The sequence below is a fragment of the Sus scrofa genome, chromosome 3 (genome assembly GCF_054392235.1).
Source record: "Sus scrofa isolate SSC_HxYL_T2T_F1_AM1 chromosome 3, Sscrofa_HxYL_maternal_Yorkshire_Landrace_v2.0, whole genome shotgun sequence".
Classification (NCBI taxonomy): Eukaryota; Metazoa; Chordata; class Mammalia; order Artiodactyla; family Suidae; genus Sus; species Sus scrofa.
The window spans coordinates 79753601-79767814 of NC_139385.1; the positions used below are offsets into that span (position 1 = coordinate 79753601).

General features: G+C 37.2%; 1 protein-coding gene across 16 annotated transcripts in view; it reads left to right on the plus strand.

The window, feature by feature from the left end:
* GCFC2 (GC-rich sequence DNA-binding factor 2) overlaps positions 1 to 14214 on the plus strand; it is a 64944-nt gene that overhangs the window by 36872 nt on the left and 13858 nt on the right. For 5 of the 16 annotated variants that reach the window (XR_014841579.1, XR_014841577.1, XM_085018825.1 and 2 more), the window contains 3 exons: positions 194 to 260; positions 2570 to 2713; positions 6956 to 7080. Coding sequence is in view for 7 of the 16 variants with exons in the window: in XM_085018825.1 (XP_084874951.1) it covers positions 194 to 260; positions 2570 to 2713; positions 6956 to 7080 (336 nt within the window). In the remaining 9 variants the exon portion in view is untranslated. Of the gene's footprint in view, positions 1 to 193; positions 261 to 2569; positions 2714 to 5254; positions 5353 to 6955; positions 7081 to 8769; positions 10949 to 14214 lie in introns of those variants that run through there. The other 11 variants (XR_014841575.1, XM_021087311.2, XM_021087314.2 and 8 more) reach the window with 8 other exon arrangements.

The window sequence follows — 14214 nt, forward strand, 5'->3', positions numbered from 1 at the left end:
GAAATGGGTTTGTTGAGTCCAAGTGTGCGTACATTTGTAATCTTAGATATCATCAGAGAACCTCCATTTTTATTCTGTTAAGGCTAAGTTTGGTTTTAAAAAAAAACAAAACAACTCAATCTTTTAAACTCCCTTTCTGAAAGATGTTCAAAGTCGTTCACATTTTCTCCCTCTTTTGTTTGCTTCAAATTAGTGCTACAGAGAACAGAACATCACCACATGCAAAGTTCCAAGAAAGACAGTTCTGGTCAGGTCTAAAGGTAAGCAGAAAACTGCCAAAATAAGTTTTTGCTTCTTTTAAATCAAGTTTACTATAGAGTGAAGATTGGCAAAATTCTTCTGTAAAGCACTAGAGAGTAAATATTTAGGACCTGTAGGTTATATAGTCTCTGTTGAACTATTCAGCTCTGCCACCGTAGTGCACATAGTCATAGACAAATGAACAGGTCTGTGATTCAGTAAAACTTTATTATGGAACTCAAATTTGAATGTCATATAATTTTTGTATGTCACAAAGTATTCTCTCTTTTTTCAATCGTTTAAAATTATAAAAACCATCTTAGTTCACTGGTTCTACAAAAACAGGCAGTAAGCTGGATTTAACACACAATCCATAGTTGTTTAATCCCGGTCTAAACAGTAAAGGATGAAGTCAGTGGCAATAGGGATGGTTAAGAGAAGATGGATTCAGAAGGTAACTTAGGATGAAGCATTCAAAGAACCTGATGACTGATTAATTACACGTGAAGAATGTAGGGTTCTAGCCAAGTTTCCACCTTTGGCAACCTGATAACTTAGGATGACATTCTTTAAGGGCATTGGAGGGGTTACAGAAGAAGAAAAGATTTGGGAAGAAAGAGAAGATCTGTTTTGGACAAAATGAATTTAAGATAACTGTAGGACAAACAGAGGAATAGAAGTCTTGGAGGCAGTTGGATATACGAGTCTGAATTGCAGGGGACAGATCTGAGCTGGAGATTTGGGAGTTAGCCACATGGAGGCAGTATTTGGAGGATGGTCAGGATTGACTGCCTCTGAGGCGATTAGGGGAAGCATTAGGAGAAGGCTAAGGATAGATGCTTGGGAAATACTGACATAAGAGGCAGGCAGGGAATGTGGAGTCTTCAAAGAAGCCTTAAAATGAATTGTGGGAATTCTCGTCGTGGCTCAGTGAAAACAAATCTGACTAGCATCCATGAGGACGCAGGTTCAATCCCTGGCCTCACTTAGTGGTCAAGGATCCGGCATTGCCATGAGTTGTGGTATAGGTCGCAGATGTGGCTCAGATCCCATTTACTATGGCTGTGGTGGAAGCCAGCCACTACAGCTCCGATTTGACCCTAGCCTGGGAACCTCCACATGCCACAGGTGTGGCCCTAAAAAGACAAAAAGACTGAAAAAAAGAAAAAGAATTGTGAAGCTACGGCTAAGAATGGTCACAAGGGAGTAAGGGAGTGGCATCACAGAAACTAAGCAAAGGGCTTTCAAGAATGAAAACAAAGTATTAATGCCACTGAAGAGAATTAGGAGAAAGTCTGAAAATGTTTACTAGTCTTGACAGTTAGAAGGTCATAGGTAACCTCAGCAAGAATAGTTTTGATAGGTGAATCAGTATTTGTCATGTGGTTCAGTCAAGAAAAAAACTTCAGGGAAGAGGGAGCAACATCGACAATGACATAAAGTATGAAAAAGCATTGCATATTAATACAATTGGATGTAGCTTAGCAATGAGAGCAGTAAGTATAGTACTAGAAAGATACCATGAAAATCACAGAAAGATCTGGATTTAGAGGAGGGAAATGTAACCCATATTAATATTACTAGAATTTCTTAAAAGTATTTTACCCAAGGTACCTCCCAACTTATAGGTTATTATTAGTCTTATTTTCTATATCAGAGTAGTGAGGTTCTTAGGTCTGGTTGAATTCTCAAGGTCACACATTGATAACAGTTGCACTGGCTTTCAAAGTCAGTCCTTTACGAATCGGTGGGTCCTACATTCTTGTATCCAGTGGCCCCAGTCTTTAGGAGAGTACAGATTGAGGAGGAAAATTATTGATCTAGGAAGGCTTCAGCAAGGTTACTTGTTTTTTTGTTTGTCTTTTTAGGGCCGCATCCTCGGCATATGGAGGTTCTCAGGTTACGGGTCTAATTGGAGTTACAGCTGCCGGCCTATGCCACAGCCACAGCCACAGCAACACCAGATCGGAGCCGCGTCTGCGATGTACACCACAGCTTACGGCAACGCCAGATCCTTAACCCACTGAGTAAGGCCAGGGATCAAACCCACAACCTCATGGTTCCTAGTCCACTGAGCCAAGACAGGAATTCCCAGCAAGGTTGTTTGACACAGATTTTTGAACGGTTATCCTAAATAATGAAAATGGATGAGCAAATATATGGAGATTGGGAAGAATCAAGTGTTCATTTAGAAATGTCTTCTATTCTAAAATTGCCAATTGTAGCGAGAGTTTAAAACAGTTTGACCAACTTTTGTTTGTTTGGAGACTCTTACTGTTTCCCTTTGGAAAAAAGATACATAGTCACTTGACATTTCATTTTATTTTAGCTCTTCCACAATATTCTTCTTTGGAATGGACTCATCCCAGAAGACACCTTGCAAGAGCTAGGACTAGGGAAGCTGCTAAACCGTTACCTTATTGTAGCTCTTAACGCCATACCTGGGCCAGATGTTGTTAAAAAGTGCAACCAAGTAAGTTGTATCATTTTATCATTTTTAAAATGTAATTATTAAAAATCAGTTTTGTGGCAAAATAATTAAAATAATAACAAACAATTTAACTAGAAACCCAGAAGCAACCCAATATTAAAAGAATTAGTATACTTGGAGTTCCCATTGCAGGTCATCAGGTTAAGAACCCAACATAGTGTCCATGAGGATGCTGGTTTGACCCCTGGCCTCGCTCAGTGGGTTAAGGATCCAGCATTGTTGCAAGCTGCAACTCCAATTCACCCCTTAACCTGGGAACTTCCGCAGGTGTGGCCCTAAGAAGGAAAAAAAAAAGTTAATGCACTGGTAAACTGTTTACAGAATGAATGTTAGATCCTTCACCTCTAAATACCAAAATAAACTTCAAGTAAAGTAAAAATAAAAAATATTGGGAATTCACTGATGACTAGCAATTAAGGATCCAGTGTTGTCACTGCAATGGCACAGGTTTTATCCCCGGCCCAGGAACTTCCACATGCTGTGGGAACGACTGAAAAAAAAAAAAAAAAAAAAAAAAAAAAAATTAAGTGTAAAAAATTGAAGCTATGAAATATTGTACTAGGAAGATAAATGACTGTGTCTGATGTTAAGGGAATCCTTTCTGAACATAAAATCAAAAAAAAAAAAAAAATGGGGAAAAGTGCTAGATTTAGCAAAAATGTGAAACTTCAGCCAGCCAAAAAGCATTAACCAAATCAGTGTCAGAATTGTTTATGATTGTTAAAACTGGAAGATGGGTTCATTGGGCTCACTATACTTATTTTCTCCTGTTATTTATGTTTGAAATTTTCTATAATAAAAAATTTAGGAGTTCCCATCGTGGCGCAGTGGTTAACGAATCCAACTAGGAACCATGAGGTTGCGAGTTCGGTCCCTGCCCTTGCTCAGTGGGTTAACGATCCGGCGTTGCCATGAGCTGTGGTGTAGGTTGCAGACGCGGCTCGGATCCCGCGTTGCTGTGGCTCTGGCGTAGGCCGGTGGCTACAGCTCCGATTCAACCCCTGGCCTGGGAACCTCCATATGCCGCGGGAGCGGCCCAAGAAATAGCAACAACAACAACAACAACAAAAAGACAAAAGACAAAAAAAAAAAAAAAAAAAATTTAAAAGGAAGTTGAAAATGGAGAAATTAAGTTATAATGCATAACAAGGATTAATACCCATGTTTTTAAAAGCCCTTTACAAATGAGTTAACAATTTGAATATTCTGATTGAAAATGACCAAAAAGATATGCAACAGACAACTCACCAAAAAAAGAATATGCAAAAGTAACCTCTAAACATGTAGAAAGATTAATAGTACTAACAATCAGAGAACTGCAAATAATACAGTAAGAATATTATTTTACCTATTGTGCTAGCAAACTTTTTTTGCTGTTATTTTCATTATAATTCCCAGTATTGTCCTAAACATAGGGAAACAAGAGCCTCACATCATTCCAGCATCTAGAATGTGTGGTGTGCAGTTCTGGGAAACTGGTCTTGCACTGTGGAAAGAGGAATACAACTCTGGAGACTATTTTGCCATGATTGATATAAAACCTTTAAAGTTCATACCCTTTTACTCAGCAACTTTACTTCTAGGAAATTATCCTAAGTTAAAACGTCAGATGGGGGAGTTCCCGTCATGGCACAGTGGTTAACAAATCCGACTGGGAACCATGAGGTTGCTGGTTTGATCCCTGCCCTTGCTCAGTGGGTTAAGGATCCCGTATTGCCGTGAGCTGTGGTGTAGGTTGCAGACGCAGCTCGGATCCCACGTTGCTGTGGCTCTAGTGTAGGCCGGTGACTACAGCTCCGATTCGACCCCTAACCTGGGAGCCTCCATATGCCACGGGAGCCGCCCAAGAAATGGCAAAAAAGACCAAAAAAAAAAAAAAAAAAAAATCAGATGGACATAAAGATTGTAAGTACGAAGAATATCATCATAGCATTATTTATAATAGAAGATAGTAGAAAAGAACCTGAATGTCTGAAAACATTATCATCTATCCATAAGATAAGTCACGGAAAAGTCTTTAAAGAATGTGGGGAAATTGGGAGTTCCCTGATGGTCCAGTGGTTAGGACTCAGCACTTTCACTCTTGAGGCCCAGGTTCAATCACTGGTCTGGGAACTGAAATCCCACATCAAGCCACTCACTGTACACCATGGCCAGAAATAAAAAGAATCTGGGGATATATTTATAGTATTTTTTTTTAATATATACATGTATAACATTAGAGAGCAATTCCTAGGCAACCATCATTTTTCCAGCTGTGGTTTTTACATCCTCTAGATTTTTGTGGATCTTTCCTTTCTTCCTTCCTTCCCCCTTCCCTCCCCGCTTTCCTTCCTGTCCCTTCCTCCCTTCTTTTGTCCATGCCTATGGCTATAGATTTTCCCAGGCCAGGGATCAGACCCCCATGACACAGCAATAACAATTCTAGATCCTTAACCTGAGCCACCAGGGAACTCCTATCATGTAGTTTTAAACTACATTATCTACGAGAAATTTAAAACATCATCTTCCTGTGTGTTTCAGGTTTCAGTTTAGTTCCCTTTGACCATAAGGCCCTACTGTGCAGAAGTAAGGAAGAGGATAGATGACACTGTCTCCACAGCTTGTGGCTAGAAAACCAGGTCAGGATGATGTGGCTTTAAGTCCCAGGATCATTAATGGAAAAGTTAGGTTGATTCCTTCAGAATTTTATTGAGACTTGTGATACAAAACAAGGGGAAAAGCAAGTGCCGGTGACATTCAATTCCAAGCCAGTAAGGCCTCGTTTTAAAACTTAAGAAAGATATAGTTTGTAACAAATCTTATAGGACTTTCTGCCTTAGGCAATCAGTATGTCTCCATTTTTTTTCTGGATAATTGGAAAAGGTGATTAAGAAATAGCATAAACCTTTTTCCTCAAACGTGTTTTCAGTGTTGACCAATAATCAGGTTTATTTTAGAAAGGGTGCATTACAGAACTTTCATTTAACATATTTTATAATATATATGTGGTGCAACTTTCTAGAAGTACTGATCATACCAACTATAACATAACCTGTTGTCCAAGAATTTCTTTGGATAGTATGATCTCAGGTTTTTCCTACCTCCCATTCTCACTTCTTTTTTTTTAATGCTTCCCTCTGCTATGAGGAAGTTTTTCTTCTTCATTCTGTTAACATTTTTCTGTTTTACCAAAACTTCCCTAAAGCATGTATTACCTTTAGCATGATGATAATCAATGTTGTTTTGGGGTTTTTTTCCCCCAAAAGAAAAAAAATGAACACACATACATTGACTGTTTATGCTGCCATGGACATTTCAAGCAATGTATTAAATTAGAAGAAAATCAAAACCATGCTTTTTTTTAATTCAGTATATCTTAGATTATACATGAGGTCAGTTTTATTGTGATACAATTCTAAATGTATCTGTTTTATACAGTTGACCCTTGAACACCACAAATTTGAACTTCATGGGTCCACTCTATATGGATTTTTTTCAATAAATACATACTACCGTACTACACAATCCATAGCTGCTTGAATCTGTGAATGCAGAACCACACAGATACAGAGGACTAACTGTAAAGCTAATACAGGGATTTTCAACTGCCAATGGGTCACTGCCCCAACCCCCCACATTGTTCAAGGCTCAAATGTAGATATGTTGACTAAAAGTGTTTTGTGTCTAAGCATTTCTGGTGTTTAGTTATAAATTATTTTTATATGATTTAATTGCTCAGGAATATATAGTATATAAAAAATACTACAAGTACTAGGAGTATTTATAAAAAGTAGTCTATTTTAAGCTCTTAGTACCAAAATATCTCTTGTTCTTAAATATAAAACTTTGACAAAGAGAAGAGAAATTCTCAGAGTTCCTGTTGTGGCTCATTGGCAACAAACCCAACCAGTATCTGTGAGGATGTAGGTTTGATCCGTGGCTTTGCTCAGTGGGTTAAGGATCTGGTGTTGCCATGAGCTGTGGCTGTGGTGTAGGCCAGCAGCTGCAGCTCTGATTAGACCCCTAGCCGGGGGAACTTCCATATGCCATAGGTACGATCCTAAAAAGTAAAAAAGAAAGGGGAAATTCTCAAAAGTTATGTAACCATGAACTATAAAATGCAAGAATAATACTCAACCTGCATGAGTACTGTGAGGATTGAATGAGATTAATTAGTAGAAGTCCTTAGGTAATAACTAAGGACTATTATTACTAAAATCAGCCATGTTTTTTGATTATCAGATAGCAGCATATTTACCAGAAGAATGGTTCCAAAATTCTGCGATGAGAACATCTATTCCCCAGCTAGAAAACTTCATCCAGTTTTTACTGCAGTCTGCACATAAATTATCTAGAAGTGAAATCAGGTAATGCATATTTTATTTGTGCCTTCATAAGCATAGTTTAGAATTCTGTTATATTCTCAACAGTTTTTAGAAAGATTTGTGCTTTGTGCTTTTTTTTTTAAATGGAAGTATAGTTGCTTTACAATGTCGTGTTAATTTGTACTTTACTTTTAAAAACTTTGTTGAGGCTCAGTGGAAATAAAGCCAACTAGGAACCAGGAAGTTTCGGGTTCAATCCCTGGCCTCCTTCAGTGGGTTAAGGATCCGGTGTTGCCATGAGCTGTGGTGTAGGTCGCAGACGTGGCTCAGATCTGGCGTTGCTGTGGCTGTAGCCTAGGCTGGCAGCTGTAGCTCTGATTAGACCCCTAGCCTGGGAACCTCCATATGCCTCAGGTATGGCCCTAAAAAGACAAAAGGCAAAAAAAAATTAAAAAAAAAAAATCCTTGTTGGGACTGTTTATAGAGTTAGGAGATATTTTCACAGGTTACCTTTAGAATCACTCAGTATTTTGTACTCATACCTCATGCATTTTAGTTCGTATTTTTAAATGTAAATCTTCTCTAAAATAAGCACTTCCAGAAAACTGTATCACAGAGAAATTTAGAATTAAAACTATACATTAAAAGCCTCTTAATAAACACCCATGTTTTTTAGGGAGTTCCCATTGTGGCCCAGCAGGTTAAGAACCTGGTGTGGTGTCCCTGAGGATGTGGGTTCAATCCTTGACCTTGCTCAGTGGGTTAAGGATCTGGTGCAAGCTGTGGTGTGGGTTGCAGATGTGGCTTGGATCCACCGTTGCTGAGGCTGTGTCATAGGCCAACAGCTGCAGCTCCCATTCAGCCCATAGCCCAGGAACTTCCATATGCTGTAGGTGCACCTCTAGAAAGAAAAAAAATAAAATTAAAAAAAGACAAAAAATAAACATGTTTTTAATGTGTTTTTAACTTTCCCGGCTATCTCAAAAACACTTACTAAGTACAGATCTGCATCCTGGCATTTACCCAACAGTAGCTAGATCTCTGTTTTAGATTCCTCACATTCACAGCACTAGATGTTTAAGGACTTAAGTACAGTGGTGATATATGGTAAACCACCTCTCCAAGAAATTAAAACCTCAAATTTTATAGCATTTTGGTGACACCTGTGGGGTAAATACTCCCACTGTAATAGCCCATACAAGCTGTTGCTAACAGCATACCACAACTCAGATTTCTGATGACAGATTTGCTCCGTGCTTTCCGCTTCATATGAAAATCTGCCAGAATACATCCACTAATCATCTGTATTTGAACTTAATGACTGTGTGGGAAAGGTAGCTTCTAAATATTTTAGAGCTTTTTTTGTTTTTGTTTTCGTTTTTGCTTTATAGGGCCATACCCATGGCATATGGAAGTTCCTGGGCGAGGGGTCGAATCAGAGCTACAGCTGTTGGCCTACACCACAGCCAGAGCAACGCAGATCAGGCTGCATCTATGACCTATACCACAGCTCACGGCAGTGCCAGATCCTTCACCCACTGATCGAGGCCAGGGATCAAACCACATCCTCATGGATGCAAGTCTGATTAGTTTCCACTGCGCCACAACTGGAACACCTGTGCCATTTCACATATTGGCGTAAGATAGTTTTTGTTTCAGATTACCAGCTGATGATTCACTGTGCCCTTATACATTGCATTTCTAAGAGGGAAAATGCTTTTTTTTTTTCAGGGATGAAATCAAAGAAATAATCATTATTCTGGTGAAAATAAAGGCTCTAACTCAAGCAGAATCCTTTTTAGAAGAGTATCACCTAGACCATCTTAAATCAGTAATTAAAGAAGTTTGAGTAAACTTTATAGGAAAATACTGAAATAAGATTTTAATGTAGTCACATTTGGCTCTTTTGCTTAGATGTCCACCTTCTGACATCATGAAAGGCTGCCCCTCCTTATTTTGTGGTGTTTGTAGGAATTAAGCACACAGGAACAGTAAGAGTTCAACAAATTTCTGTTTGATTCTTCTGACAACTTTTCCAGCTTAAGAAAGGAGTTGAAGATGGTAACTAAATTTCTAACATTGAGCATGCTGTAAAGTATAAAGAAGTAGAAATACAACGTTGTACACTTAAAATGTATATAATATTATAAACCAATGCTACCTCAATAAAAAATAAATATAAAAAAAAGAGGAGTTGAAGAAAACTTGCTTATAGCTGTTTTGGCTTTGGTGAGTCTTCTCTCCTGAAACATAAAAATATCTTTTAGCCCTCTCGTTTTAACTATCTCTGCTTACAAATATCTTAAAATTTTAACTGCAGTGAATTATTTTTTAACTATGTACTGATTAAGGCATTTTTAAGGCTTTTGATGAGTAATGATGATTGTTCTTCAGAAATCTGTATCAATGTATTGTACCAATTCAAGTGTGAGAGAGGCCAGTGAATCTTCACCAGCAATAGGTATTATCCTTTGTTTTAATTCATTTGCACTTAATAGGTGAAAAAAAAATCTCTTTTTAGGAATTCCCATTGTGACTCAGCATGTTGAGAACCCAATATAATGTACATGAGGATGTGGGTTTGATCCCTGGCCTCACTCAGTGGGTTAAGGATTCTGGCGTTAGCACAAGCAGCAATAGGGGTCACAGATGTGGCTCAGATACTGAGCTGCTGTGGCTGTGGTGTAGGCTGGCAGCTGCAGTTCTGATTCATCCCCTAGCCTGGGAACTTCCCTATGCTACAGGTACAACCCTAAAAAGAAAAAAAGAATTTATTTTAATTACTCGTTTTGTCCATTAGAGAGGTTCTACTTCTTATTTGGCCATTTGTAATTCATTTAAAATATCTATTCATCTTTTTCTTATGGATATGTAAAAGCTTTATATTTTACTAAGATATTAATTTTTGCCAGTCCTGGGTTAATTTTCCTCATTTGCCATTTTCTTTAAATTAGTATATGATGTTTTTGGTGTACTAAGTTATTGCTTCTTAGGTAGGGACTACTATGTTTTTTGTTACTTTTTTTTGTCATTGGTGTTAAGCAGGAAACAGGTATTTTAAATATTCATTTTCTGATAAAAATCATACAAATGTATGATTAGAAAGTCTGAGGCTAGGTCATTTAATCAAAAAGAAATAGAGAACATTTTTCAGAATATACTAAGAGTTTTTCTTAAATCTGTTTAAATAACTTGAGGGCAACCCTAAATGTGTTATACAAATTGTTACCCAAAAGATAATCAGGAAAAAATTGATTATATTGTAGGATTTAAGGTTGTGGCTTCTGACATTATCACCCCTAGTTTTGAAGCTGCGTGTAATATATTTTAACAGATTAGTATTTGATTTCTACTGCCACCACAAGGACTCATGATTCATTTGTATGTATGAATAGTTTTTTTTTAAGTTTGGTTACACAATTATACAGAGTAGAATCTCATCTAGAAATTTTCAAGCCATTGCTAAAAAAGACTTAGAATTTCTACACAATTATTGTTCCCAGAGGTAACTGCTGTTTTCATTTTGTTACCCTTTCAGATCTTTTCTCTACTTAAAAAAGTATGTGTGTGTGTGCATATACACACACAGCTTTGTTTTTTATATAAGTGTCAGATACTTTATCGTGTTTGAAATTTGTATTTTTTTTTACTGTTAGTGTTTGCAATTTCCCTCTCACTTTTGCATTTGTAATTAAAGGTGTGTTAGATGATCCCTTACATTTTTAACTTTCATTTTTTTTAAGTGGAAAATATAACTGCTTTTAAAACTCTTAGGTTGCTAATGGAAGTCTAAAATAGAACAACAACTTTGGAAAATTGTTCATCAGTTTAACATTTAACTAACCATACAGCTCATTAATAGTACTTCTAGCTATTTACCCAAGAAAATAAAAATATGTTCACAAGAAAAGCTTGTACAGGTGTCGATAGGAACCTTATTAATGAGTCCAAAACTGTATACAAAATGGGAAAGTACTCAGCATTAGAAATAAATGAATGTATAGAATAAATAAACCTCAAAAGCATGAAGTGAGAGGGGTTAGAAAAGAATACATACTTCATGATTCAGTGTATATTAATATAAGAACAGATGTAACTAATATAAAATGATTGAAAAATGAAAAAAGATAAGGAAAAAAGATAGTAATGAAAATGTTTTGTTGTCTTGATTTGCATGGTGGGTACATAGGTATAATCAGTCAGCTGTTAAAAGTTCAAAGAGAAAACCTAAAATCTGTCTGTTTTATGGTACATTAATTATGCACTAACTTTTCTAAATACCTTATAAAGTCAGACAAGTATATGGAATAGTGAACTATCCCATTGTGTTACTGATGGGCTGAGCACCATTGAAGACCATATTAATTGCCCTGCACAATACTGTTTTCAGAGGTCATCAGTGGATGGTAATAGAATAAAACTGATAAGGCTATCCAGAGACATTTTTGCTTTTAATATATAAATTCCATCAGACCAGTGGTTCTTAACCCTTTTCTGCCCAAACCTAACCCTAACGAGTTTCCATCAAGAAGAGTGCCATAGGGAGTTCCTGTTGTGACTCAGGGGGTTAAGAACCCAACTAGTATCCATGAGGATGCAGGTTTGATCCCTGGCCTTGTTCAGTAGATTAAGGATCTGGTGTTGCTGCAAGCTGCAGCATAGGTCACATTCAACTTGGATCTGGTGTTGCCTTGGCTGTGGCATAGGCAAATTCTAGAAGACAGAAGTCATACTGTCTTCTCTGAGCACAAGGGCATGAAACTAGAAATCAATAACAGAAAAAAATTGGAAAACTCAAAAATACAGGAAAATGAGACAACATTCTCCTGAACAACCAAGAAATCAAAAACATTAAAGGGAAATAAAAAATTATCTTGAGATAAAGAAAATGGAAACACGATATACCAAACACGATATACCAAAACTTACAGGATACAACAAAAGAAGCTATGGAAGTTCACAGCAAAAAACACCTACATTGAGAAGTAAGATCCCAAATAAACAACCCAACTATACACCTCAAGGAACTAGACAAGGAAGAACAAACTGAGCCCAAAATTAACAAAAGAAAGTAAATAATGAAGATCAGAGTAGAAATAAATGAAATAGAGAACAGAAAAAATGATAGAAAAGATTTTAACAAAAGAGCTGCTTCTTTGAAAAGATAAAATTGATAAACCTTTAGCTAGCCAACCGAAGAAAAAAGGACTCAACACAATTATTAATGAAACAGAAGACATTTAAGATTGATCCCCGCAGTTCTGTGGTGCAGCAGGTTAAGGCACTGTCACTGCAGTGGCTTGGGCCACTGCTGTGCCAAGGGTTTGATCCCTGGCCTAGGAATTTCCACAAGCTGCAGGTGTGGCCACAAAAAAGAAAACTGATGCCATAGAAACACAAAGGGTCATAAGCAACTATGAATAATTATATGCCAATAAACTATATAACCTACAAATGGAAAAATATTTAGAAACATGCAACATAATAAGACTGAGTCTTATTTTTGTTTGCATGAAGAAACAAAATCTCAGCAGACCAATACGTAGTAAGAAGACTGAATTAGGAGTTCCCGTCGTGGCGCGGTGGTTAATGAATCCAACTAGGAACCATGAGGTTGCAGGTTTGATCCCTGCCCTTGCTCAGTGGGTTAAGGATCCGGCCTTGCCATGAGCTGTGGTGTAGGTTGCAGACGCAGCTCGGATCCTACGTTGCTGTGGCTCTGGCATAGGCTGATGGCTACAGCTCCGATTCGACCCCTAGCCTGGGAACCTCCATGTGCCGCTGGAGCAGCCCAAGAAAAGGCAAAAAACACACACACAAAAAAGAAATAAGACCGAATTAATAATCAAAAATCTAAAGAGAAAAGCCTAGGACCTGATGGCTTCACTGCTGAATTTTACCAAGCATTTAAAGAAAAATTAATACTAATCCTCAAACTTTTCTCAAAAAATGAAGAGGAGGAAGTATTCTCAAACTTGTATTATGAGGCCAACATTACCCTGATACTAAAGCCAGAAAAGAACACGACGAGATAGTAACTACAGGCCAATACCCCTGGTGAATATGGATGCAAAAAATTCTCAATAAAATACTAGTATACTAAATGCAGCAGCATATTATAAGGATCATTCACCATAATCAGGATATATCCCTGCAAGGATGGCCCAACATCCACAAAGAAATGTGATAGATCACATTAACAGAATTAAAGAAGAGACACAAAAAGACAAGGTAAAAACTCCTAGCAAACTAGGTATAAAAGAACTAAACCTCAACATAATATAGTCCATATAGAATAAGGCCACAGCTAAGATCATACTTAATGGTTAAAGAGTGAAAGCTGTTCCTCTAAGACCAGGAACAAGGGAAGTTTGCCCACTCTCATCATTCCGATTCAACAAAGTACTGGAAGTCCTAACTGGAAGAATCAGGCAAGAAAAAGAAAAAAAAAAGTCATCAGTATTGAAAAGGAAGGAGTTCCCTGGTGGCTTGCTGGGTTAAGGATTCAGCATTGTCACTGCTGTGGCTTAGTCACTGCTGTGGCATGGGTTCGATCCCTGGCCCAGGGATTTCCACATGCTGCAGGTGTGGCAAAAAAAAAGAAAAAACTGGAAAGGAAGAAGTAAAATTAACTTTATCCACAGATGACATGATTTTATACTCCTAGATTCAGAAAACAAAAACAAAACCTGTTAGATCTAATCAAATTTAGCAATGTTACAAGATACAAAAGTTAACATAAAAAAATCTGTGGTGTTTCTATACACTAATAACTATTATCTGAAAAAGAAGTAAAACAAACCCATTTATAATAGCATCAAAAACAATACAACTTAAGAATAAACTTAATCAAGGAGGTAAGTGATCTCTCACTTAAAACTATAAGATAATGAAGATGCTGAAGAAGACATAAATGTCTTAATTATGACATTAATTAAATTAATGGGTTGAAAGAATAAATATTGTTAAAATGCCCATAATAACTCGAAGCCATCTATCTATTGATTCAATGCAATCCCCTGTTAAGATCCCAATGGCATTTTTTTTTCAGGAGAAAAAAAAAAAATCCTAAAACATACATGGAACCACAAAAGAGCCAACTGTCAAAGCAGTTCTGAGAAAGAAAAAGCAGAGTGTCACACTTCCTGATTTCAAGCTATATTAAAAAGTTAGAGC